This window comes from Drosophila rhopaloa, unplaced genomic scaffold (assembly GCF_018152115.1).
Source record: "Drosophila rhopaloa isolate 14029-0021.01 unplaced genomic scaffold, ASM1815211v1 contig_167, whole genome shotgun sequence".
Lineage (NCBI taxonomy): Eukaryota > Metazoa > Arthropoda > Insecta > Diptera > Drosophilidae > Drosophila > Drosophila rhopaloa.
In genome coordinates, this window is record NW_025335047.1 from 5,210,493 (window position 1) to 5,236,405 (window position 25,913).

A 25,913-nucleotide genomic window follows, 5' to 3' on the forward strand; every position below is an offset into this window, starting at 1 on the left:
CCCCATCCCATCTTCTGTCAATTTTTCCACCCCAAAAAATGATATAAAAACAAAACCGATTTTAAATCAAACAATTGTTTCTGGATGGAAAGGAGACTTTCATTTCTTATTGTGCACAGAGGAGAATAGATTTTCAGGTCTTTGGCTTGACTAATAAAATTAAAGAATAACAACTAGCTAATTTGGTAACTCAATGGTGTTATCACGAAGGTTATAATTCATTTGCCATTCCGTTTTAAAAGTAAAATGTACTCAAAATATTTAAAATTTATTGGTTTTTTAAGTATATTCACAATCTACTGCCAAGGATTTGCCAAATCTGTTCCAAAGAAATCCTATGCCGCCTCAACAGTGGGACTGATGAAGCTTCTCGAGGTTGAGGATGATCTTGTCGAGAACATAAAAGGTTACGTGGAAGTTCTAAAGAAAAAACTCGATTTGGTGGAGCAGTAAGAAAAAACAATAGTTTCGCCCTGAAAAATGACAAATCTCGGAATTTTTAAAAGATCCCTAATAACTATGAGTTCTGAACACGAGCAAATGGATAACGATTATGAAATGTACTTGGGAAATCCAGTGAACAGCTTTCGTCTGTTACATCGCCTACATACGGACTGGAGGAAATGGCATAACTATGCCTTAAATACTAATAAGTGGGAATTAGGTATTAGAAATTCTTATCTAACACAGATAAGCGTTAAATAATTTGTTTAAAAATACTATTTTTTAGAGCCCATTGAGAAGGCCCACAAAATGCGAAAGCTGATACCCACCGCATTGGACTTGGAATGCGCCTGTCGCGGCATCGACGACCTCATGACCTTTTATGACCTAACGCCGGAAGAATTGGCAGCTGGCAATTTGGCAGGATACTCAAAGCCAGAGTAAATTTTGGTTGGTGTACTTTTTTTTTTCAATTTTATCATAAATGATTTTCAGGACAGCACTGACAGCTCAGGATTGCTTAGCCCTTGGAGAGTTCTGCATAGGAAATAGAAATAAAGAGCGTGCAGAGGCTTGGTTTAATACCTCCCTGGCCCGTTTCGAAAACACTCTGAAAAGGTACTCAGCTCACAAGGCTTGGGGAACACTCCTGATGATGGACCAGGAGTTTACTGCCGCCTCTTATCACTTCGGAAAAAAACCTGAAGAGTTGGAGCACAGCAATGTAGATATGCTCTTTGAAAATGCGATAGCCACTAAACTGAATTGCAGTGCTGTTGTCAAAAAACCCAGTCGACTTCTTTGCCGCTACAACAGTTCCACGACGGCCTTCACGAAGATCGCTCCACTGAAAATGGAGGAGCTGAGCACCGACCCCTACATGGTGGTTTACCACGATGTGATCTACGACAGCGAAATTGATTTGATTTTTAACTCAAGTCAGTTATCTTTATCCCTTATCAGCGCGGGTCAGAAGTCGGAGGTTAGAAGCTCCAAGGACTCCTATATAGATCATACGGCATCCGAATTGCTTGATAAACGGGTGACCGATATGACCGGCTTAAACATGGATGGAAGCGAAGCTTTCACGCTGATTAACTACGGAATAGGTGGTCATTATGTGCTGCACCATGACTATCGTAACTTGCAGAATACGGTAGGGTTTTTGGGAGATCATAAAAACATCTGCTTTTATTATACAATCTTTGCAGACCCGATTGGATGAAGGAGATCGCATAGCCACTGTTTTGTTTTATGTAAGTCAGTACTATTCATCACAGATATCCTTTTCTTAGTCTGAATCCTTTCCAGCTGGGAGATGTTGATTCGGGGGGGCGCTACCATTTTTCCGATGATTAATATTACTGTTACTCCCAAGAAGGGATCAGCGGTCTTCTGGTACAATCTTCATAACTCTGGTGCTATGAATGAAAAGACCCTGCACTCAGCCTGCCCAGTGATTTCTGGTTCTAAATACGGTAAGCTTTAGCATAACGCATTTTATATTTTTATATGATCCTTTGAACTTGTTTCTTTTAGTGCTGACAAAATGGATAAACGAACTGCCGCAAGCGTTCCGTACTCCATGTATGAACAATTCAAATCTTTTGCCGGAAAGCAATGATCTGAGATTAGAAAAATATGTAGTCTAATCTGAAAAACAGGGGATAATACAATTTTTGTGCAAATATTAGGTTCCAGTAGAACCTGTTCATTTTGTATTTCATACAAAATTTCATACCTATGTTCATATTATTAAACCATATGTTCCATCAAACATATGTATATTATTTTGTATATGTATGTACATTTTTGGAAACAGCCAAGTTTACTTACCGTTATTGTTTAACATAAAGTCTGCTAAGAAACTAAAAACAAATCTAAACATATATTTTTTAAAATCATAATTTTCGTTTTTCCGGATGATATCGGCTATATGTTTTACAGTTATCCGCTCGGCCAGTGCTGCCAAACAAGTGGAGAGAGCGAAAGAGAGGAGCCCCACGTTTATTTACAGTTTCTTCGGCTTACCGCGATAGCAACTTCGATTCGGATTCGGTTTCGGATTCCGCTTATGTTTCAGTTTCTGATTCGGCTTTCAGTCGTTGGCCGCGCGCCAGAGCAACAAGTTAAGTTTCGCACCTGGCCAGGTGATCGCGGTATCCGCAGGTTGTAAGTCGCTAACGTTTCGCTTTGGCAACACAGTCCAAATATTTTGTAGAGCCAAGGCAATATCACCTCAGACAAACCGCTACATTTTGGGAGTGCTTAAAGCAGACTTACAAAATTAAATCGAGTGCATAATTCGGGTTAACATTGATTAGGGCAGTGCTAAATGTTTTTGGTTGTGTGTGTGTAAATCGGTTTTGCGCTAATTTCGGGCGAAAAAATTAACGCGGCCAAAAGAGCTAACGAAATTAAAGCGTATCGAAAACAACTTTTACCTATGCTGCCAGTTTCAAAACGAGGCAGAACTGTTGTTGTTTTAGTTGTTGTTGCCGTTGAACGTGCCGTCGCCGTGTTGTTGTTTTTGTAGTGTGTTATGGTTTTTGGAGGCGTGGCAGTGTAGTTGGCATGTGCGCAGCCGCCTTAAGTTGGCAGTGACAATAGACTAAAAAGACAGTCAGCCGAGGAAATTATGGAGCGCTGACCAACAAACCAAAGCGCTGGCAATTGGAAAGTTGTTGTTATGCTCAAGAGAGCAGCGAAGGAGCCAAGTGCCGCCAGACGGGAATATCGCTGGATGTGTCGCTAAATTAAACACCAGAGATTCATTCCAAAATTTATAACGAGACAAGACATTTTATTACGTATACGTCTTGCTTTTAATTAAGTTTTTAATTAATTTTTTTAAATGGCGAATGACATTATCCATTTTTTCATTAAAAACATTATGTGAAATACCAAAAATAATCAATAAGTATTAACTAAACCCAGCTTCGTTAAATAGTTTGCACTTAAAACCAAAACAAAAGTTAAGTTAGGCTTTGTATTACGTATACGTAAATTTTGCGAAATTAGGTTTTAATAAGATACTCAAGCGGAAGTAGCTGTACTTCGAATTCCAAACTTTGAAAAGCAGTTAAAACTAATTACATAAATGCGGTTTAAATTGCAAACCTTTATAGCTTACTTTTATGTTAATCATTATTTCACAATTTAAAGCAAATCAACTTCACCTGAATAAAAAATACACGAATTTAGTATGAAACTCTTTGCAAAGTTAGAAGTATCCGTTCAAATTACGTTGTCTACAGTTTTAATAGAAATTATTTTTCAAATACAATTTAATAAAATATTAAAGCGGAAATTGTTATTGTTTCTAATGTATGTGATTAAAGTTTATTAAAGAAAAATGGTTCAAATAACCTCTCTTATAAATAATATACAATGATTTAGTTTCATCCAGTTAAATATAATAGCTTATAATCGTTGTAAAGCAATTTAATACAATTTTGGTGCACTGAGCAATTTATATAGATTGATTAATTCTGCCAATTGGAAATCAGTTTAAAAAGTTAAAGATGTTTACAATGTTGGGGCTCAAAATATATTTTATATGAGTTAGGCTAGAAACAGTACCTACATTTTTTTTATTTTACTCAGGTTGGTGTTTCTTGGTAGATAAGAAAATATAATATAGTGCCACTGCCGCTGCCTCTGCCGCCGCTTCTGCCACCGCCTCTGCTGGCGCCTACGCACTCGTAGCGGTACGCGATTATCGGCGCATCTCAGTCGCGTCGCCGCCTCCGTCCGCCCATCTTCACTTTTACCGCCGAAAGAGAGAGTGAGAGTGTTTACCCCGCTCATTTGCGTTTCTTGTGTCTACCGGTTTTATTTTGGTTTTTATACATTTTTTTGTATTTTCTTTCAATTTACGCGCATTGCTTTGCTTTCCTCCCAGCGCAATACCGAATTAATTGATAAAAATAATAAGTTCATTAAATTTAATTAAATCAACTATCCGCTTCCGATCTGCGGCACGAGTCGCGAGCACAACGATAATAAAAGTTTATTGTGTTTTCCTCAGTTTTATTTTCCCCCCCAAAGCGAGTGAATAAGTGTGCAAAGAAAATCGTAAAGATAAATTACACGCATCCGACGAAAATAACTAATCATCGTAATTTCCGAAGAAAGAAATTTTCAAGCAAAATTCGAACGAGAAAAAAGTGGCAAAAATGAACTTTTTTGTGATTGGCTTTCTGATCATGCAGGCGGCAAGTGAGTAAATGCAGTTTTCATTTTTCCCGTTTTTCAATTTTTCGGAATTGCCGTTTCTGTTGTTGTTATTGTTGTTGTTGTGGTCGGGCTTTAATTGCTTTTCACGGGTGTCGGATAACAATTATTTAATTCGGGTTGGCAGCAGGCTGAAATACAAATGACTTAGGCGACGAACTTTTTTGGATTCGAATTTGTGTCTTAAGTCTTTAGACTCCACACTGCCGTTATCTTTTATGGAGAGTCTTATGACACCTGGATGTGCTGTAATACTAGACTGCAGATCCGAAACAGGTTGCCGATGATTCTCTTAAACGTTGGCCAAATGCAGTCGTCCAATCGTAAAGCGCGCCAAATTAAGGGGCATTTTGCTTGAATATTATACTCAGACCTAGACAATCTGGCATGATGTCTTGGACACCAATTTAAATGCCAATCAAATCAAATCCATGTAAAAAGTACGACACAAACGGCCAAAAAGCAACTTTAACAATCTTATCTTTGAATTTGTTTATGCATATTTAGCCACCGATCCGCGGCTGCAGTTTATTGGCATCGCTTTTTATATGGATTCAGTTTTGGTTCATTGTCTTCGCTCTAATCTGTTCGCTTAATGCAAAACCTTGCTGAAGAAACCGGATTGGTTTTGTGTTAGTTATGGTGCCCATGGAGCATTCTTGACCTGAAGTAATGTGCAGCTCATTAAGAACAGATACAGATGTGTGGGTATGTGTTGAAGGTGCCTCCATTTAGGGCAGACTGTTACCCATTTACCAGCCATTCGCCAATTAATCAATTTGCAAATTTGTAGACATAAATTGGGCCCGCATAACCTTCGCACTACAATTCCGCCAGTTTTGTTTGATTGAGTGTAACGATGTTCCGATTTCGACACGATATGGTTTCGGCCGGTCCTAAGCCAGAATATCGGTCAAGATCAGAGCAATAGTGGTCCACAAACATGTATCTTGCCGGGTGTTAATTCCGACAATTTGCGCTGCCCATTTGCATAAAGTTAATGGTATGTTTGCTGACCTTTGCTTGGCCAAAAAGAAACGATCCATGGGCAGCAGGAACTAATGCTTACACACATCGCCCAAATATGTACCGACATTGCCCAGCCCAAATCTTTTGATATTCCCATTGATGGCTTCATAAAATTCACCAAACAGCGTCCGGCAATCGTGGGCCATGATTCATCAATATAACGCCGATTTGTACCCGAACTTATTGAGATGCGCTGGCCAGCGATGTTTCTTTTCTGTGTTTTCTTTTTTTCTCAATATCTGTTTTGTGGTCAATGACGCAGCGCTTTGGAGGCATCTTCAGTTGTTTCTGATGCTGTTGCTCTTTCTGTGTTTTTATATAACCCACATTCGGAGCGATGTCTGAGAGCTTTATGCAATAATTCTTGCCTGAAACACTTGGCAGCGTTGTGTGAAGACCCTTCCTGGCCAAAAGTGACAGCAAAAAGCCAATATGTTAGTCAGTATACGCCCCGTGCGCTATGTAAACATAAAATAATATAAATGGTTTTTGGCAAAATGTACACACTTTCAACGACAATTAGCTGACGTCAACGGATGTTTTTCTTGGCTAAACCTTAGGGCCCTGGCGAAATGCATTGCTGCATCTGCAAAAGGGGTTAAAAGTGATGGGAAATAATACAAAAAAGAAATTGCATTGTCATACCATTGGTCAATCAGTAAAAGGCTCTTCGAGCTGGTATTTTGCAAAGTGAAAGGCAAACAGGCATCTGTGCACTTGTGGAAAAAATATCCCATAAATTCTAAAGCACATAGTTTTTATTAACTTGTTAAGGCCTTCTACTTTGTACTTCGCTATTTTAGTTTCCACCAAATAGCTTGCTGGTGTCAAAATCTTACACATTTCGCGCTTACATGCTCGAATAAATATAAGTTGCAAGAAGAAATATTGTTTGAGTGCAAGCCAAATATTACCTCAAAAGTGGCGTGGGATTTATGTTGTGAAGCATACGCTTAAGAAATACCTTTAAATATGAAATCGGTTTTAATATTTTCCTTAATCTTTGATCTTAAAATAAACAAATTAAATGAATGAATTCAAAGTATTTAAATCCTATTTATTATGATTTTTTGTTTGTAAAATACATTATATACACAACATTTAGCCCAAATAAAAATTTAGTTAGTTGTAAAATAAAGTTAGAAATAAAGTTGTTTAAGTTTTCAAGTTTGACTTTAAAGTAATTTTTTGCTGTGCATGAGCACGCTTCCGGTTGTGCTTATTCCCACACAAGGGTCGTGTCCTTTCCCTTTTTTTAGTTCCCCACTGCAGACTTTTTGTTTCGTTTTGTTCGCAATTAGGAATAAATTAAGGCATGATTATCGCTTCTATTGTCTGGGCCCATCTTCACATAATATAAATAGTGTTTCTCTTGGCCCGTCAAGTGTGCTGGGGCATTATTTTGGAGCACGCAACCCGCTCACGTAAGACCTTCATCTCGGAGATGCTGCACCGATCTCTGGGCATCCGATGTCTTGCATTCCATTCCACACCTTTGTGACCAGATGATTGTTTGGCCCACACGCACACACGCTCAAATTGCAATTTAATTCGATGGCTTGAAGTGGCTTTGTCAAAAGTTTTGTCAGACCTGGCTCTTTTGTTGCGCCTATCGCTCACTGTCAAGACCATCGTTCAATTAACATAATTAACCGGCAAAGGGGGATTAGCAAGCCGCGTTTTGGGGCTGACACTTTGAAGCCCATTTGGGCAATTCAAGCCGACCCGATCCGAAACAATCTCCCCCGAAGCCGGGCGATAATGGTTTCGTTCGGATTGCTTATTCGAGTCACAGGGGCAAGGTCAGGGGCAGATCGTAAAATCCCCGAAATTACATTTTGATTTTCCTACCACGGAATAGAACAAGGTGTAAGACTCTATCTTTGATACAATAGTCAATTCAAGACAATCTCCTCATATTACTTAATAAAAAACACCATAGCAAGGTCATTGGCAGCTTGTAAAACTCGATCGAAAATGTGCACTTATCTTCGGCCATTTACTTTGAGAACAAAAAGTATTACTGTGCCTGTTTAAGTAAATTAAGGAGAAATGGAAAGTTTCGCACAGTCAGACAGCGAAAAAAAAGGGAAAGGCTGTTGTCCAAAGAGCCTTCGCGAAAAAATCATTGACAATGAGATAAAAAGATTGACCGTAAAACGTTTTGCCAACAATGGAATGTTAAAGCCTTAAAATATGAGTGCAGAATATAAAAAGGGAAACCTCTTTAAAGAGGCGTTGTCTCAAAGGTTTGGGTTAAGGTTCGGCCATAATGAATGGACGGCCTAGGCGCAGATGTTTGATAATTTATACACGATATTTGCATTTGCGTCTGCCACGGGAGATCATCAAATTGAATTAACGCTGAGCTTGGCCAGCCAGTTTCTGTTTCAGTTTCGGTTTCGGTTTCGGTTTCTGTCTTAACATTCGACTGAGCAATTAATATCAATGTTTTTGAGACCATATGACCCACTTTCGCGGCAGAGGTGCTAACTAGATGCGGTTTTAGTGATCAGAGGAAGCGGGATGTCGGATGTGGCATATAGACTTTGAGGAAAGTAACTAAACATTGACGGCAAGCTGGTCAATGCCTGGTCTTCGCCGACACTGCCCCACGTGCATATTTATGCCTCATTATTTGTTTAGTTTGAATTTCTATTTGACCACTTGATGCCGGGCAGCCACGACAAGTCGTAAACCCACCGCAACTCGCATTTCATACCCGAGATGAGAGAAAGCGCTCGTCGATCGCCTGTGACTAACTGCAAATGTCGTTGGATATCTCTCCCCCTCCCCCCTAACTGACAATTCAAATCAAATTTCATATTTCATATTGCTCTCCGGCAATAACCTGCCGGGTTGTTTGTTTTCCTAGTTTTCCCTAGCTAATTGCCGGTTTCCCTTCTCCAATTTGTCGCCGCACAGGCCATTTGGAGGCGTAATTAAAATAACTGCTCGCCCACACGGCGAATGCGTAATGCAAATTCGCAAGTAAAAGTTCCATTATCCACCGTTGGGGGGGGTGGGGATAATCAATTGCGGTTTTGGAGTAATTGAGTGGTATGCCTGATGATGATGACGATGACGACGACAAAGACGGGGAAGTGGCCACGTCGGGTGCGCACTCTGATCCCACGGAGATGGGAGATGGCCACACGTTGCCTTGCCATGCTGACACTCCATTAGGCGGGCGGTTATAAAACCAGCTCCATTTTCCTTGAACCCACAAACCAAAGTGGTGGACCGGACTCTGATCCGACCCATAGCGGCTCTCCACTGGAAAAAAATAATTCATGAATCTAGGCCTTTTTAAATCTTGTTAAAATAAATAACAATTAAAAATGATTTTCAAAAAATTGTTCGGCTTTATTAAACAAAGTTTTCTACTAAAAATCTAATTCGTTTTCTAGTCAAAAAGAATATTTACAAAGTAAAGTTTAAGTAAGCCGAACGATAACATTTCACATCGTTGGTTTAACCATTTAAATTGTGTGGTAAACACAAGATACCTTTTAGCATTAATTTGATAACCATGCTAATTCCATAAATTAAACGAATAAATCATTTATTTCGTATAAATTATGTAAGCAATACGCTAAAAATTACAGTCCTTAATTACGTAACAATAAATTAGCTAGAGAAGGCCAATTTTCAATAATTTTTTGTTAAGTGTAGCATCTAAGACGATTACCACAATTGGCAACATGTGCCACTCGCACATAATGGCCTGCCATTAGCCGCCTTAGAATCGGTTTCAAATGCTGCTCTATGAATATGGATGCACGACACGCCGAGTGGAGGGGAATTTTGAAAGAATTCATTCGAAACACGTATTACATGTCCCACTTGACATGCTAACAATTTAATTTGAACCCAAGACGCGCAATTTGGCTCAAATGTTCGGATTGAAGACTCCAACTTGGTTCAGGTCAACGGGGTTGCACTCTATAAATCTTGGCTAACCCCAGCTAATGCGTAACCTATGGCACTTATGAGCTTCAATTGTTTTGCCTTTACCCCGCTCATAAGGAAGTGCTATTTGTCGGCCCGTAATGGGTCTGTTCACGGCATCGTTAATCGATTATGGCCAAGTTAAGATCGGTGGGAGAATGGTGGCGGCCTGGTTTTATTACTCGTATGTCTTGCGGTCGGATTGGGCCATCTTCTCCGCTCCAAAGTGGGTCATTCTGCGGTCACACCTTCAGTTGGCAGATGGAAGATAATAAAAGCACACATGCCTCGGATTCCACGCGCCGAATCAGATGTGTATGTCAGATATGAACGGGCAATCCGCACATCAATCAAGACATCCGCTACGCAATTTAATTCGATGCGGGCTTAAATTAAATCTTTGCGCCGATTTTTATTATAAAACTTCATGCTTGACAGTGATAAAATTTTTTTATTAGTTTATGCCAACGCCGAAATGTTATCTAACAACACATGCCAAGTTTTTAAGCCCCACCCACTTTAACACTGCAATAATACTTTTGGTTACTAATCTTTTATAAGCTTAGTTTTTGGTGACGGTTAAATGTTGCATAGAGAAAACAACACAGAAGCTTTCCCGTCCTTCCCCATTTCAATCCCCGGAATACCCCAAAACAAACTCAACATAATATTTATCCCTTGTTGTACTAATTTTAAACATTACTGTTGTATTATACGAAAGAACTATCCCATTCTGTGTTTGCTTTTTCTATTCTTTATTTATAGGATTGGCTTGCGGGACGTGTGTTTTATCGTCCGATTTCGGTTTCATACTCGATTGTAACTTCAAAAAGTCTGGACTGTTTCGTGTACGAAATTTGGGTGGCCTAAAGGCCCATTTCGGTTTAGGTAAATCTCTCAACTGTTCTGTCACCCCATTTGCACCACCCCGAATCATCCTCCATCCTCATTCTCTCAGTGTACATATGGCACTTTAATAGTTCAAGGGGAATGTAGAGTACGTAGAGTTTCCAAGGCCTCCAATCCTCCAATTTTCAAGTGCAACTAATTGGTCAAGTAATCGAACTCGATCTGAACTCAAACGCACCGCGAATAGCGATTAAGTAAGTCATTATGCATTAATGCCAATGTCAGTCGTAGCAGCAAATGACTTGAGCCCGATACTGATGATAAAGTAGAGCGCCGGAGACAAAGAAGCAGACCAAGCAAACGACTTGGAGATTGACCTGTAGTTCAATTGCCAGGGGCGTGTAAAGAGGGGTTGCTCATATTGAAGTTAGATCGGACTCTATGAAGTCCAAAGGGCATGCAAATGATTTGGAGCGAAACGATTCAAATGAGTAACTATTAAATATAAAACTCAATTTAAATCTAATAATAATCCCAATGCTTTTATTGATATTGAATATTTTAAAAATATATACAGTTGATTTAAAATTAAGTTTTTTATAATTTAAAAAATTTAAATAAAACAAATTCCCAAATCGTGTTAAAACATAGCATTTAATGCAAATTACAAATCAAGGCTAAAAACCACTTTAAAAATAAATACATTCAATACACTTAAAACTGAATAAATTTTTTCCTTACATAAATGTATATTATTCAAACCAATTAAATCGGATCTTAATGACAGTTTAACAAGCATAAGTTGCTGGGGCCTTCATCTTAATTAATAAATCTAGGTAATAAAGAAAATTCAATTCATTTTAACATATGCCATTTAGCGTTTTTAAATTGTAGTAAAATGACAAAATCTAAAACACTTTAATAAGTATAAAAAAAATGTTTTTAAAGCAACATAGGTTAGTATTCACCGACCCCTTTTATTAATGGGTTCCACTAGGCCGTGTGTACATACCAACCGCGTAGATATAAGACTTTGATAAGACCCTTACAATAGCCACGGGAAGGGTAAAACAAAAGCCATTAATTAAGACATCATTGCCCAACCCTCGGCCACGATTGAAGTGATTGATGGGGCCGTCGTGAGCCTGACCTAACCCAAAACCTTTGCCTTTTGCAGGTTTCAGTCTGGGCGACGAGCTGGGCTTTCCGGAGTCGCTGGGCAACACGGAGAGTGATCGCCGGCGAGCCATCAGCTACAAGAACGGAGCTCCGCCAGATTTGGTGGGCGTACTTCCTTCCAACCAGCAGCAGGTGAGATAACTTACCCCTAAGTCCTGAGAATTTAACCGGCACACAAACTAAGTCCTAATAAATATCCAAACATATACAAGAGGGCCAATTTTTATGATATTGAAGTAAGGGTGATAAATAGTTTGAACTCTTCGCTTTTCAAATCTATGAATAGTCGCTTTATTTTAGGAAGCAAAAATAATCTTATGTCACAAGTTTTAAAAATGCGATATGTCTATCGCAAACTATAAAATTGAAGCAGAAGTAACCTAAATTAAGGAGTTTTAAATTTGTATACAGAAAAGTAACCTGAACTGATTGAATAATCTTATGCTTTTCCGGAAGGTCAATCCACCAGTCCAACACCCTTTGCCCGAGAAACGGATAAGTTCACGGTCCACCGGTGCAGCGCCCTTCAACCTGCAACAGGTGCAACAGCAGCAGCAACTACAGCAACAGCAGCAGAAACTCCAGCAACAGCAGTTGCAACAGCAACTGAAACTGAAGCAACAATTGTTGCTACTACAGAAGCAGCAACAACAGCAGCAGCAGCAGCAACAGCTCATGACCGAGGCTCGTCCATTGCCATTGGGAGTTCCCGCCTTCCGGCCCATTCCCCAGAAGCAACTGGCCGCCACTCAGGCCTCCGTTCCGGCTCCCACTACTGCGGAGCGACGGGTGGCAGTGGACACCCCGGAGCCACGGGTCAGTATCAATAACAAGCTGATAAGTGCCATCGATAAGCCGGTGAGTAACTTCCTCATAGAGATTTCTAGATGTGATTTAGACTATGTTATGGCTAGAAGAATAATAATTTTTAATTGGCCTTTAAAATCGAATTTCTATATCTAAACAAATTAAAATAAAACTCTTAATACATATTTTATAATGTTAACCTATTTTACAATAACATTTATACATCCGTGTTCGAATAGCACTCGAACCGCACCTTCCACGTGGACAATCCGGTGGTGTCGCAACCGGTGGCCGTGCCTGTGTTCCAGGCGATGCCCCAGTCCATCGCCCGGATCGCCAATGTGGGCAAGGAGCACCGGACGGTGGCCAGTCATCCGAATTACCTGCAGTTCGAGGAGCCCAAGTTCGATCTGAAGGACGTGACCGTTGAGGAACTGGCCGCAGCTGCCAACGTTACAGTGGACACAATCAAGCACGCCATCTATGTGCGGGAACAGCAGCTCAAGGCCGAGCACCGGGCCCAACTGGCAGCGAAACTACGGGAGGAGTTTATGCGCACCTCCACAGTGAGGACCACGACCACGACGACCACAACGACAACCAGTACGCCGCGTCCCCAGAAGTCCCTGGCCGAGCACAAGGTGTCCAAGGTGGGTATTTGGCTAGGAGTTTAGCTTTTATCTTTATACATTTTCCAAATCATATAAGAAATATTTCGGAATTCTGTGATTGTGTTTGATTTTATCTAAACTCCACAAAACTAAGCCTAACAAAATCACAAAGTGCATAAATATATTATAATATAAATTATGTTTTTCGGTTCGGAATATATTAAAAAAAAGCGATTTTTATTATTATTATATAGCGGAGTCTTTATTGGTAAAGTTCTTTCAAGTTAGATCCCCAATGATTTTACAAAATGCATTATTCTTATAACTATGGCTTCTACCGGTGACAGCGCGCGAGCAACGAAAGTGGACTTTGATTAGATAATTTTGATTGGTCAAAACTGTGGCCTGATGGGATGGTTTCTAGGCTGCATCTTTTGTTTAATTAATTTGGATTGGCCAAAGCTTTTATGCTGACGAATGGTTTCTCAGGCTGGACCCTTTGTTTAAAGGTCTGAATATTGTTTATGTCTGCTGTCGTCGATAAAGGCGTGGGAAAGATTTATATCTGAGGGGTTAAATGTTTATGTCGGATTGATTTGAATAACTGCAAAAGTAGGCTCTGGACTTATGTTATTGACAATTGAAATAATGGGTATTTCTGGATATACAGGTTGTATGTTGGGTTTGGTAGCTAGGGTATTTGCGTATACGTCATCGATCTATTAATTTTCTTTAAACATTTATAACAAAATCACAAATGTCAGCTTTAGTAGTTAAGAATTTTAAGCTGCTATATGAAATATGCTTTTTCTAATGATCTTCTAACACCTCTTAATATTTTCGTAGGTAATGAACGCCCCCAAGGAGTACTATCCCGTGGGCTACGACAAGAACTTTGACGACAACTTTAAATCCAAAGTGGACCTGCCACCCACGAGTTTCTCTTGTGCAAAGCAAAAGCACTTTCCAGGTCTCTATGCTGACACAGATCTGGGATGCATGGTAAGTTATCCAGTTTAAACGCTATAATGTAAAATGTTCATATTTTTCTTCTTTACCCCATTAGGTCTTCCATGTATGCGCCCTCACCGATGACGGCATGGTGCGGAAGTCGTTCCTCTGTCCGGAGAACACCCTCTTCGACCAGACGATCCTGAAGTGCAACTGGTGGTTCTACGTGGACTGCAGCTCCAGCACCAGCGTCTACGACTCGAACATACCCATCTCGAAGAGCTACCAGCTGATGAAGTCGCTCACCTACTTCTCCAAGTTCGCCGGCGGCCAGCGGCAGGAGCAGGGTGGTGACAAGGACGAGAACGCCCTGGACATCGACTCGCTGCGGGAGTCGATGGAGGGCGTGGTCCGGCGACAGGAGCAGGCCAAGAAGGCGGAGCTGCGGGCGGAGGAGGAGCAGCGCAGCCTGCCCAAGGAGGACCATGAGCACGTGGTGCCCGCGGAGGGAGAGCAGCAGCTGTCCAACTAGGCTTCATCTGGGCCCTACCCAACGCTATCTGAGATCTAGGTTAAGAGTTCACGATCGAGCGTCTCTGGTCGGTTAGCCGTACGTAGTCAAATCCATTGCTCAAGTCAACGGTTTTCTATAGTCTCATCACTAAATTCGCAGAGAAAAAAATATCCCCGAAATTGGTCACCGATTCGGATTTTATTCAGATACATTAGGCGCTTATTGGGGCGCTTCAAAATTATTTTATAAAATATCAAAATAATTTTCTTCATATCAGTAAGCTAACATATCGAATAGATACTAGATATTCTCATGATATGATTAAGATTATTTTGACCAGAAAATAGTGGACCCTAGGGAACTGATATTGTTATGATATTTTTTCTCTGTTTAGTCTTATCACTTCCTGTGGCAGCTCTTCTGCTCCGGAGCGACCCTTAGATGTAGTCTCTTCCTAGCCCCTTAGGTGGATAATCTCTAGTTAAGCCCCAACTCCAAGTGCTATTTGGTTTGGGCAGTTAATTTTATTACGTTTATCTATATTTATTTATTGTACAAGTATTTCTCGACAATTAAAAATCGTTTGTTTCAACATATTTGTTTTTGGTATACACTAATTATTATAAGTCTTGGGCCATTGACCAAGTTAATATAAGCAGAAAATATCAAATTTATCAGCTTCAGGTTTTTAAAGAATTAAACTACAATCATTTAGAAGTAAGCCACTTTGAAATCGGATGTCTGTAAGAAAAGTTATGATCTTAGAAGTACAGGTTTTAGGTCACTTTTTGGCAAAGCCCTTTTTCGAAAATTTGGAAAGGGGTAACACCATTAAAATGACGAAAAATCGACCAAAAATTACAAACCGAGATCTGAATGCAGATTTTTAGGGAATTAAACCACAATCATTTTAAAGTATGCCACTTCAAAATTGGATGTCTGTAAGAAAAGTTATGGGCTTAGCAGTGCAGGTTTTAGGTCACTTTTCTGCAAAGCCATTTTTCGAATATTTGGAAAGGGGTAACACCATTAAAATGACGAAAAATCGACCAAAAATTACAAACCGAGATTTGAATGCAGATTTTTTGAGAATTAAACCATAATCATTTTAAAGTGTGCCACTTCAAAATCGGATGTCTGTAAGAAAAGTCGTGATCTTAGAAGTGCAGGTTTTTGGTCACTTTTCGGCAAAGCCATTTACCGAAAAATTGGAAAGAGGTTACATTACGAAAATGACGAAAAATCGACCCAAAAATAAAAACCGAGATGAATACAAAGGTTTTTTAAGAATTAAATCACAACCATTTAGAAGTATGCCACTTTGAAATCGGATGTACATATGTGAGAAAGTTATGGAGAGTTACAGCTGAAAAGTGTTATTCCTTTGGATGTAAACTTTTGGTCAGGCAAAGCTATTGGCTGAAACTATAAGCTAATAAAGACAACCGTTTCAGTTCAGTGATCCAATTAAATTTTATTTAATCAAATGAAAATTATAAAACAGGCACAGGGTACCGGGCTCAAAATGTAATATTAATATATTTTACAAGCAACTATTTAAGAAACATTGTCTATTATGTATATTATTATATTGAAGAATTTCATATCAAATATTACATATTTTCGTACCATTCCAGCATTGAAATGGCGTCTGGAGTTTCAGGATTAATCTGCACCATAGTATACCAATCGGCGTTCAGTTTTTTTTGATTGTCATGCTCCTTGACTCGTGCTCCTTTGACCACGATCACATCCCCAGGTTCACCACTAAAGCTTGTGGCCTCATTTTCCCACAGGTTTAACATGACTCCCTCTTCGTCAGCGTCCAAAAGCCAAATTTCTCGAATTATATGACCACCTCGTTCTTCAACGTCAGCCACCTCGATGCAGATGCCAATTGCATCGACTGGCTCCCCATCAGGTGTTTTATAAACCTCGGAGAGTGGTAGGAAGTTATATTTTGGGAAGGGCGTATTGCAAAGCTCCTCCTCCAGTTGTACAACGGTCTCCTCAATGAACGAAATCTGAATGGGGTTTTTCAACAATTTATACCTTTCGTTCGCCAGCGTCACATCAAAATTGGTAAAAAGGCAAACGCTGCCTTCTCGAATCTGGCCGTAGAACGTATTGCATAGATCATCAAACACAACGCCAGTAATTTCACCAGATTCATCTAACAAGTTCATGAGGAAGATTGTTCCAACTTTATCGCCAGTACGCCAGGGTGTTATATTAGACTTCCACCCAACACAAGCTCTTATGGTTGGATTATCGAGCTGCGTTGATGACAAACCGGAAATAGGCTGAGAATTCCCAAAAAGTTTTATAATTAGTACAAGGCGTTTCCGTTTCAGACTTAAACGATTGTTGATAAGAGTGCCCTTGGCAACCAAAATGTTACAAATCGAAAAAATCCAATTAATAATAAATCACATTTATAAGTCTTTTGTTAATCTGCAAATATTTACTTACAGTAATTGTAGTTTGATTCATTTTTAGGCGAGTTACGCCCAAAACTCAATTTTTCGTATTGATGAAAATAAAAAATTTGTTGAGTGCAGTTACTTGTTGTACTTAGTGCAACGGCTAGCAAACCATATCTGCAATGAAATGTTTATATTCCGTAATTTAAAACACCAAAAAGTACACAAAAGCGATAATAATTCTTATCAATGCGCGAAAAATGATTGGACACTACAACGTTGGCGGGAATTAAAGCTTTTTTTCGCGATGCAGAAAAGCGCAAATAGCCAGCCCAGTCGGAAAGTTATCTGCCGTCTTATGAATATGCTACATACGAAAAATGTTTTAAATGCGCTTCGGTTCGAGGTTTGTATCTAACTGATCCGGCTTTACAAACATTTGCACAGACAAAGCTTAGAAAGCTTTACTCTCATAAAAAGATTGCGTATATACACAAACAAATACATAGAAATATCGCTAATCTATTTTAAGCATTATTAACTCATTTATATACAGTGACTTAACCAAAACTGCAGGTTGCTTTGGCTGCTGGAAAAACATTTTCGGTTTCGGTAGTGCAAGGTACATTTGCAGTTTAATAACAAAAAAATAATAAGTCGAATTCCCCATGGTCTTCTGCTTGATGCATTTAAAAAACTTTGACAAGCTAAGAAAAAACGAGTTTTTAAATTCCTTGGATACTTAGACATTTATTTTAATAAAAGGGTGGTCGGTAATATCATGTTCTAATTTTTGCTATTCAACCAATACAAATCTGCCTTAAAGAGCTTGTATAAATCGAAGTAGAACGAAAATGTAGCTGATCGAGACCAAATTCACAATATTTTGAAATAACTTAGTTAATTAAATGAATATATGGATAGCTTATCTTTTTAGTTTATGGTATAAGTGCGCTGCGCATGGAAATTAGTTTGAGGAGCCAATCCCGGTAAGCTCCTGGAGCTCCTTAAGCAAGTGTTTGTTGTATTCCTTGTGATTGATGGGGGCCACAGACTGCACAGTGAGCTTGTTGCGGGTCATGTCGCCGAAAACCTCGTTCTTGCAGCGCAGCTTGAAGATGTGCGAAGTGAAGTTGAGGGCTGAGAAAATCTGCTCGGCCTTGGCTGGATCGTTCTCAAGGGCCTCGCCAACTTCCTGCGAAGTGTGTCCGAGAAGCTGCTCGCCAACCTCGTTAAAGCTACTGACCCAGCGGTTTGAAGTCCAGTCGCCGATGCTCATCTACAAAAAAAAAATATGTTAGTTAAGAAAAATAATATAGTAATAAAGGATCTTAAATTAATATTTGATGTGATAGAAACAATATTAATTAGTTTTAGTTCTCCCATTTTCTGGGCACACTCACGTTAATAAGCAGGCGGTATTTGAAGTTAGGATAAAGAGCGTTGCATTTCTCGCAGCGGTACTGATCGTTGCCCTCGTCAACAACCTTTTTGTTGCAGTCACTCTGAGGGCAGGCGCGGTAGAAAGAATTCTCCTGCTTGACGATGTGCACCACCGCCTTGCACTGGAAGTAATCCGGCTTATCGCCACTGCCAAGGTTGCGAGCACGCGCATCCTTCAGAGTCATCCAGTCGGTGGAGAAGTTGCCTCCCCCCGTTCGGGCCGAGACCATGTTGGCGACATTGTCACCACCTCCGTTATCGAACCAGCCGCGCAGCTTGTGGGCTTCGGGGATGTCTGGGTTGATCTTCATAATGGAACCACCGCCGAGGCTGAGGGACTTGCCGCCATTGAACTCGTTGATACGCGTTCCCTTGACCAGGATCACAGGTTGCACATGGCCGTCAAAGTTGACGGCTTCATCGCCCCACAATGTCAGACTAATGGCCGAGTTACTCATGTCAACCAGAGTGATGTCCCGCTTCGTAAACTCCTTGTTTGTAGTGCGAGCCACGAATGACTGCAGCTCGCCAACCTCCTTGCAAATGCCAATAGTATCCACCGCTGCCTTGTTCTCCATCCCGGACACCTCGGAAATAGGAATAAGATTATACTTAATTTCCGGAATGGGATCGTCGTCAGCATCCTCGCACAACTGGACAACAGTTTCGCCGGAAAAGGTCATCTCGTAGGCATTGTTTAGCGTAGAGTATTGTTTGTTGGCCGGTTTTAACTGGCACTTGGAGATATAATAGACACTGTCTACTTGGATGAGGTCGAAGAACTTATCGCACTGCTCCTTAAAAGCCGTGGCACGGATTTCGCCTGATTCGTCCATCAGATCCATGCTAAAGAGCTTGCCTTCGCCGCGGGCATTGTTCCAAGTGCGAATACTGGACTTGGAGGTCACGCGCGCCTTAATCACCCACTTGTTTTGGTAGGGACTCAGGCTGGAAATCGGATGGGTCATTCCACTATTAATCGACGAATTCATTGTTACATTATTATTATTGTTGTTGTTCCGGACTGGTTCCTTTTTGGCAAGGGGCTGAGAGGCAGGATTTGCTGCCTTGGGCGCCAAGTCCTGCTTGGCGGCATTCTCGTATGTTACGGGTTCGCCAATTTTGGCTTTCACCTCGGCACCGGGATTAAGAACAGTCAATTCGGATATGATAAGGACGCGCCTAATAAGGAGGTTTGAGATATTATAATGTCGAAAAGTGGTATAAGCAGCTACTCACTTGCCAGCACCGTCCTTGCCCACCATGGAGGTCACATACTTGTCCAGCTGCACGATGGTGAACTCGTCCAGCTCTCCATTGTGCTGCATTACGTTCAGCTGGCTGGCCAGCATCGCATAGCTGTTAAAGTACTTGCCGTCGGAGATGAGGATGCGATAGCGCTCCGCGTCCGCAGTGCTGTTGATCTTCTTGATCGCCAGGATCTGGAGCACCGGCTTATCGACAACCTCCCCATGCATAATGCGCTGCGTAATTTAATATGTTACTAAACGAAATCTTTAACTTCAGGCTGGCATACTTACAGCAATAACTCCCGCGGATAAAGTTGCCAGGACCATTTTGATTGCTAACAAATAATTTGCCAATTTCGCAATTAAATCTTATTCGTGCGTCGAGGGCTGGGAGCAAACTAATGCCAGAAGAGGCGGGAAGGGCTGCTTCGGAATTTTTGAATCAGTAATGGGCGGAACTAGTTCAGTTTGGGTTTAACTCAGGGCTGCATTCCAGGGCTGTACAGTCAGCATTGGTTAATAATAAATAATGTCCCATATAACCTGCAACAATGACTAGTTCGTATTCTCGGTTACTTGAATCAAAACACAGGTACAAAATTTGTATGACTTAAAAGAGTTACAAATTTAAATCACTCATTTGAATTATAATATACATATCCAGCATGCCTGTCGCTCTAGAATGAAAACAGATAAATATATAAATAAATTCAGAAATATTAGATCTTAGATCAAGAAAGGTATTTGGATTATAATCGTTATTTTTTATAGATCAACTTATTATATTTGAGCACTTTTTGGGAGTGGCTCATATTTTTCAATATTATAATAAAATGTTTTCAAAAATGTACAAAACTTGGAATACCACAACATATTAAAACTTTCCATGTTAATTTCTTTAATATTATATGGTTTCAGTGAGTTTAAAACAAGTTACTATTTTTATGATTTTGCTGTTAACCAAACGATATTTATTTTAGCATATAAAAACTATAAAGTGGATGGATTTTATGAAGTCACTTGTTCATAAATAAGGCTCTTAAGCTGATTAAAATGTGTATAAGCAAATAGATTTTTAAAGTCCATGTTAGAAAAATTTGCAATCATTAGCCAATGCTTACTGTACCTGAACAGCCTTTTCAAACACTACATATATGCATTGAATTTTGCAGCACTCTTTCCCGCGCATTTCGCACGCGTCGTCACAACAAGATCAGTAGCGCAAAAAAAGAAACAGATTCCAAACAAACGCCAAGGAAAACAGACGCAGGACATGGACAACCCCAGTTCACCGCCACCAAATACGCCCAGTGATGCCGTCGAACGACGTGATCTCCGAGCGGCAATGACGTCGCCGGTGGGCGATTTCGAACCATTTGAAAACGAGGACGAGATCCTGGGGGATCAGACGGTGCGCGATGAGGTCGAGGAGGAGGATGGCGAGGAGCTGTTCGGGGACAACATGGAGAATGACTACCGTCCCATGCCTGAGCTGGATCACTACGACCCGGCGATGCTGGACGACGAGGATGACTTCTCAGAGATGTCCCAAGGCGATCGCTTTGCCGCCGAGTCGGAGATGCGGCGACGCGACCGGGCCGCCGGAATCCATCGAGATGATCGTGAGCTGGGATTCGGTCAATCCGATGACGAGGACGATGTCGGACCCCGGGCGAAGAGGAGGGCAGGCGAGAAGGCAGCCGTCGGGGAGGTGGAGGACACCGAGATGGTGGAGTCAATCGAAAATCTTGAGGACACCAAGGGACACTCGACCAAGGAGTGGGTCAGTATGTTGGGACCACGTACGGAGATCGCCAATCGCTTCCAGTCTTTCCTGAGGACTTTTGTGGACGAGAGGGGCGCCTACACCTATCGTGATCGCATCCGGCGGATGTGCGAGCAGAACATGTCCTCGTTTGTGGTCTCCTACACGGATCTGGCCAACAAGGAGCACGTGCTTGCCTACTTCCTGCCTGAGGCCCCCTTCCAGATGCTTGAGATCTTCGACAAGGTGGCCAAGGACATGGTGCTCTCCATCTTTCCCACCTACGAACGTGTGACCACCGAGATTCACGTTCGAATCTCGGAACTGCCGCTTATCGAAGAGCTGCGCACATTCAGGAAACTCCATCTGAATCAGTTAGTTCGGACTTTAGGTGTAGTCACGGCCACTACGGGTGTTCTGCCTCAGCTATCAGTGATCAAATACGACTGTGTAAAGTGCGGCTACGTCCTTGGTCCTTTTGTCCAGTCGCAGAACACGGAGATCAAGCCTGGTTCCTGCCCTGAGTGCCAGAGCACCGGTCCCTTCTCCATCAACATGGAGCAGACGTTGTACCGCAACTACCAGAAGATCACACTACAGGAGTCGCCGGGAAGGATTCCAGCTGGACGCATACCGCGCAGCAAGGATGTCATTCTACTGGCCGATTTGTGCGATCAATGCAAACCAGGCGATGAGCTGGAGGTCACTGGGATATACACCAACAACTACGATGGTTCCCTGAACACAGATCAAGGATTCCCAGTTTTTGCCACCGTGATCATTGCCAATCATGTAGTTGTGAAGGATTCCAAGCAGGTGGTGCAGTCGCTCACGGACGAGGACATAGCCACCATTCAGAAACTGAGCAAGGATCCGCGTATCGTGGAGCGAGTTGTGGCCTCCATGGCGCCTTCTATTTACGGTCACGATTATATTAAGCGGGCTCTAGCCTTAGCTCTCTTCGGTGGCGAGTCCAAGAATCCCGGTGAGAAGCACAAGGTTAGGGGTGATATTAACCTGCTAATCTGCGGAGATCCTGGCACTGCAAAGTCGCAGTTCCTCAAATACATCGAAAAGGTTGCGCCCCGAGCAGTTTTTACCACTGGACAAGGAGCAAGTGCTGTGGGTCTTACGGCCTATGTGCGTCGGAATCCAGTTTCCCGGGAGTGGACATTGGAGGCGGGTGCCCTGGTCCTGGCTGATCAGGGAGTCTGCCTCATCGATGAATTCGACAAAATGAACGACCAGGATCGTACCTCCATTCACGAGGCCATGGAGCAGCAGTCCATTTCCATTTCCAAGGCTGGTATTGTTACCTCGCTTCAGGCTCGTTGCACCGTCATTGCTGCTGCCAATCCCATAGGCGGACGCTACGATCCCTCAATGACTTTCTCAGAAAACGTTAATCTCTCGGAGCCCATCTTGTCCCGTTTCGATGTCCTGTGCGTGGTCAAGGATGAGTTTGATCCCATGCAGGATCAGCAGTTGGCCAAATTCGTGGTGCACTCACACATGAAGCATCATCCCAGTGAAGAGGAGCAGCCTGAGCTGGAGGAGCCACAGCTAAAGACCGTGGATGAGATCCCTCAGGATCTGCTGCGACAATACATCGTCTATGCCAAGGAGAATATACGGCCCAAGCTAACGGTTAGGCGATGAACAGATTTTTTTAATTTTGAATCTCATTTTAAATGCATTTTTTCAATTCATTTTATGCAGAACATCGACGAGGACAAGATCGCCAAGATGTACGCCCAGCTGCGCCAGGAATCCTATGCCACCGGTTCGCTGCCCATTACCGTGCGTCATATTGAGAGCGTGATCCGTATGTCCGAGGCTCATGCCCGCATGCATTTGCGCGAGAGTGTGATGGAGGCAGATGTCAGCATGGCCATTCGCATGATGCTGGAGAGCTTCATCGAGGCGCAGAAGTTCAGCGTAATGAAGAAGATGCGCAGCACATTCCAAAAGTATTTGGCCTTCCAGAAGGACCATTCCGAGCTGCTTTTCTTTATCCTGCGTCAGTTGACGCTGGATCAGCTCGCTTACATCCGCTGCAAGGATGGACCGGGCGCCACGCACGTGGAGATCATGGAGCGGGATCTGATCGAGCGTGCGAAGCAACTGGATATCGTGAATCTGAAACCCTTTTACGAGTCTGATCTGTTCCGTACCAACGGCTTCTCTTACGATCCCAAGCGGCGGATCATCCTCCAAATTGTTGTCGATGGCAACACAGCTTAAGTTTCAGTTTCCTATTCCATCTCATTTAGTTGTAATGCTCACATCTATGTTTTGTTACCCCCATTTTCGATCTAATAAAGTTGTATTTTTATAAAACCTCAATTAAATTGTTCTTTTTATAAAAAGTGTAAAATGCAAATTATTTTCTTAACAAATTTTTAATTGTACATAAAAATTCAGGTCATTCATTATCGCCCTCGATTCCCATGGCCTTGTCGAATTCCTCCTCGCTGATTTTGTTTTTTTTTAGTCGCTTAAAGAGCCGAATATCGCTGGCCAGTTCATCGAGATCCTCCTGGCTGAACTGCTGCCTCTTCTTTCCCTTTCCAGATCCCGACGCACCGGCCTCTGCCTCCGCCGCTTTCTTTCGCTGCTTCTTTGCCTTCCGCAGTTCCTTCTTGGACTTAGTATCCAATTTGGCCTTCTTAGTCTGATCCCAGGACTCGACGCGCTTCTTGTGCTGTTTTTGACCCGGCCAACTGCCTGTTTCCTCGTATGTTTGCATTTTTTTCTGTCGCACTTGCTCCTTTTGGGCGTTCTTGTAGGTAAGCTTCGTGATATCCACATCAAAAGTGGGAGCCACGTAGCCGCCTTCCTTGTAGTTCTTCAGTTCCGGCATGCGAGGAAGTTGCAGCAGACCGTAGGCAGTGGCCATCTTACCCAGATCCAGATCTTTTAGCCTGAGTATAGCACTGCATTCGTGTTTCGTGTACGCCCTCACATGGGAAACAAAAGCTCGCATTCCTTTATCATATACTCCCTTGTCCGCCGCCTGCAGCCGATGCAGTTGATGCAAAACAGCTGTCAGTTCTTTTTTTTCAGAAACATACTCCGCTTCCGAGGGCAGTTCATTCAGCTCCACTTTTTGGTTGATCTTCAGAAAGTGAATATAGGCATCCTCGGTGGGCAGGAGAAACACCAAAGCGTTGCCTTCGTTACCTTGTCGAGCAGTACGTCCAACGCGATGCACAAAGCTGGAGGCAGTTGAGGGCGGATCCCATTGCACCACCCACTCGATCTCGGGCACGTCCAAGCCACGGGCCAGGACATCCGTGCAGAGGAGTACTGCCTGCGGTTCGTTGCGGAACTTTTCCACGACGTTGGCTCGCTTGTTCTTCATCTTTCCGTGAATTCCCAGCACTGTGCGTTTGGACAGAAGCGGCGGCAGGGCTTCCGCCCAGTACTCTACGCAGGCACAGGTGGGAAAGAAGACCATTACCTTTCCAGTCCGTGTGGCAGGCGAACTGAGAAACTCCAGCAGGGCAAGGAACTTTTGTTCTGGCTCGACAATCCTGTAGAAGTTCTGCAGGCGGGCGGGCGTGTTAACAGACGCCTTCTCTTTGACCGACACTAGTACAGGATTTCGCAATCCAGCACGGATTAGGTCCGTAACCTCGGTGGTCTGGGTGGCGGAGAAGAGTCCAGTTCGTCGCTGCCTGGGGAGGTAGCCAAGTATGTTATTTACACTGGTCTTGAATCCCAAATCCAGTAGGCGATCGGCTTCGTCTAGGACCAAAAACTCCAGGCTTTTAACCCGGGCAGCCAGATTTAGATCATCTCCTTTGCGCTGGAAGAGATCCTCCAACCGTCCGGGCGTGCACACCAGTATGCAGGGCGTCTCCTTTCGCAGTGTGTCTATATCTTCCTCTATGCTATTGCCACCCACAATCAACTGTTGATTCAGGTGTTCCAGGTCTTCGTGTTCCAGAAATTGAGCCAGCACTTCGGATATCTGTCGGGCCAGTTCCCTGGTGGGCGAAATAATGAGTGCTCCGATCTCCTTAGGGCCCCAGGGTGTCTCCTTGTGTCGTCTTTGAAGGATTTCCAGCAAAGGCACGAGGAACGCCAGCGTTTTCCCACTTCCCGTCACCGCCTCTGCGGATACATCTTTCCGGGCCAGGAGCAGCGGAATAGCTGCCGTCTGAACGGGCGTCATCTGCTGAAAGCCAAAGCTCTGCACCACCTGAAGCACTGCATCCGAGAGCGGGGGTTTGTCCAGGGAAGTCCATTTTTTGCGAGACATGTCGATTTTGTCAACAAAAACATGTGCGCCGTAATGTGACCATGTCGTTCGTTTAAAGTGTACCCGTTTCAATCAGAAAAGGTGGCAACGCCAGCCTTGGGTGGAGCATTGCCAGCAAAAAATTCTAATTATCGGCAAGCAATCGGATGATGTTGGCGCCGCATTATCGAAATTCAAACAATGTGCATGGTAAC

General features: G+C 42.4%; 6 protein-coding genes across 9 annotated transcripts; 3 read left to right on the forward strand and 3 right to left on the reverse strand.

Annotated features, from left to right (window-relative positions):
• Nucleotides 1-152: 152 nt before the first annotated feature.
• Nucleotides 153-2,314, forward strand: LOC108050090 (prolyl 4-hydroxylase subunit alpha-1). Its single transcript, XM_017131586.2, is given in 8 exon segments — nt 153-449; nt 507-664; nt 731-884; nt 940-1,600; nt 1,656-1,700; nt 1,756-1,773; nt 1,775-1,922; nt 1,984-2,314. Coding segments are annotated over 8 exon segments (1,500 nt in total). The 5' UTR covers nt 153-246; the 3' UTR covers nt 2,097-2,314.
• A 229-nt stretch (nt 2,315-2,543) lies between these two features.
• On the forward strand, nt 2,544-15,167 carry LOC108050128 (basic-leucine zipper transcription factor A). 4 transcript variants are annotated; one of them, XM_017131628.2, is made up of 8 exons: nt 2,544-2,613; nt 4,475-4,665; nt 10,426-10,548; nt 11,687-11,820; nt 12,145-12,546; nt 12,735-13,145; nt 13,953-14,108; nt 14,173-15,167. In XM_017131628.2, the coding sequence occupies exons 2-8, from the start codon at nt 4,623-4,625 to the stop codon at nt 14,587-14,589; spliced, it is 1,686 nt and encodes a 561-aa protein (XP_016987117.1). In that variant the 5' UTR covers nt 2,544-2,613; nt 4,475-4,622; the 3' UTR covers nt 14,590-15,167. The 4 variants fall into 4 exon arrangements, with proteins under 4 accessions (XP_016987117.1, XP_016987119.1, XP_016987120.1 ...); XM_017131630.2 differs by having other exon boundaries at nt 12,145-12,504; XM_017131629.2 differs by having other exon boundaries at nt 2,549-2,616.
• An 858-nt stretch (nt 15,168-16,025) lies between these two features.
• Nucleotides 16,026-17,405, reverse strand: LOC108050086 (replication protein A 70 kDa DNA-binding subunit-like). Its single transcript, XM_017131583.2, has 3 exons — nt 17,370-17,405; nt 17,044-17,171; nt 16,026-16,874 (listed from the first exon to the last, which is right to left on the reverse strand). Exons 2-3 carry the CDS (start codon nt 17,062-17,064, stop codon nt 16,185-16,187), a joined length of 711 nt encoding a protein of 236 aa, XP_016987072.1. The 5' UTR covers nt 17,065-17,171; nt 17,370-17,405; the 3' UTR covers nt 16,026-16,184.
• Nucleotides 17,406-17,724: 319 nt separating this feature from the next.
• LOC108050122 (replication protein A 70 kDa DNA-binding subunit) lies at nt 17,725-20,109 on the reverse strand. The gene is made up of 4 exons (XM_017131623.2): nt 19,979-20,109; nt 19,677-19,921; nt 18,398-19,619; nt 17,725-18,273 (listed from the first exon to the last, which is right to left on the reverse strand). The coding sequence occupies exons 1-4, from the start codon at nt 20,012-20,014 to the stop codon at nt 17,962-17,964; spliced, it is 1,815 nt and encodes a 604-aa protein (XP_016987112.1). The 5' UTR covers nt 20,015-20,109; the 3' UTR covers nt 17,725-17,961.
• A 763-nt stretch (nt 20,110-20,872) lies between these two features.
• On the forward strand, nt 20,873-23,798 carry LOC108050120 (DNA replication licensing factor Mcm2). Its single transcript, XM_017131621.2, has 2 exons — nt 20,873-23,099; nt 23,172-23,798. Exons 1-2 carry the CDS (start codon nt 20,961-20,963, stop codon nt 23,694-23,696), a joined length of 2,664 nt encoding a protein of 887 aa, XP_016987110.1. The 5' UTR covers nt 20,873-20,960; the 3' UTR covers nt 23,697-23,798.
• Nucleotides 23,799-23,835: 37 nt separating this feature from the next.
• On the reverse strand, nt 23,836-25,788 carry LOC108050127 (probable ATP-dependent RNA helicase DDX55 homolog). Its single transcript, XM_017131626.2, has one exon. The coding sequence runs from the start codon at nt 25,717-25,719 to the stop codon at nt 23,878-23,880; it is 1,842 nt and encodes a 613-aa protein (XP_016987115.1). The 5' UTR covers nt 25,720-25,788; the 3' UTR covers nt 23,836-23,877.
• Nucleotides 25,789-25,913: the final 125 nt, after the last annotated feature.

Bases quoted from the DNA above. Each gene is read 5' to 3' on its own strand.
- LOC108050127 (XM_017131626.2), bottom strand. From the start codon at position 25,719: ATGTCTCGCAAAAAATGGACTTCCCTGGACAAACCCCCGCTCTCGGAT.
- LOC108050122 (XM_017131623.2), bottom strand. From the start codon at position 20,014: ATGGTCCTGGCAACTTTATCCGCGGGAGTTATTGCT. The intron at 19,922-19,978 runs GTAAGTATGCCA...TAAATTACGCAG, and splicing joins TATCCGCGGGAGTTATTGCT to CGCATTATGCATGGGGAGGT. The intron at 18,274-18,397 runs GTGAGTGTGCCC...TTTTTTTTGTAG, and splicing joins AATACCGCCTGCTTATTAAC to ATGAGCATCGGCGACTGGAC.
- LOC108050128 (XM_017131628.2), top strand. From the start codon at position 4,623: ATGAACTTTTTTGTGATTGGCTTTCTGATCATGCAGGCGGCAA. The intron at 10,549-11,686 runs GTAAATCTCTCA...TGCCTTTTGCAG, and splicing joins AAAGGCCCATTTCGGTTTAG to GTTTCAGTCTGGGCGACGAG. The intron at 11,821-12,144 runs GTGAGATAACTT...CTTTTCCGGAAG, and splicing joins TTCCTTCCAACCAGCAGCAG to GTCAATCCACCAGTCCAACA.
- LOC108050120 (XM_017131621.2), top strand. From the start codon at position 20,961: ATGGACAACCCCAGTTCACCGCCACCAAATACGCCCAGTGATGCCGTC. The intron at 23,100-23,171 runs GTTAGGCGATGA...CATTTTATGCAG, and splicing joins ATATACGGCCCAAGCTAACG to AACATCGACGAGGACAAGAT.
- LOC108050086 (XM_017131583.2), bottom strand. From the start codon at position 17,064: ATGAATCAAACTACAATTACT. The intron at 16,875-17,043 runs GTAAGTAAATAT...GGGAATTCTCAG, and splicing joins TGAATCAAACTACAATTACT to CCTATTTCCGGTTTGTCATC.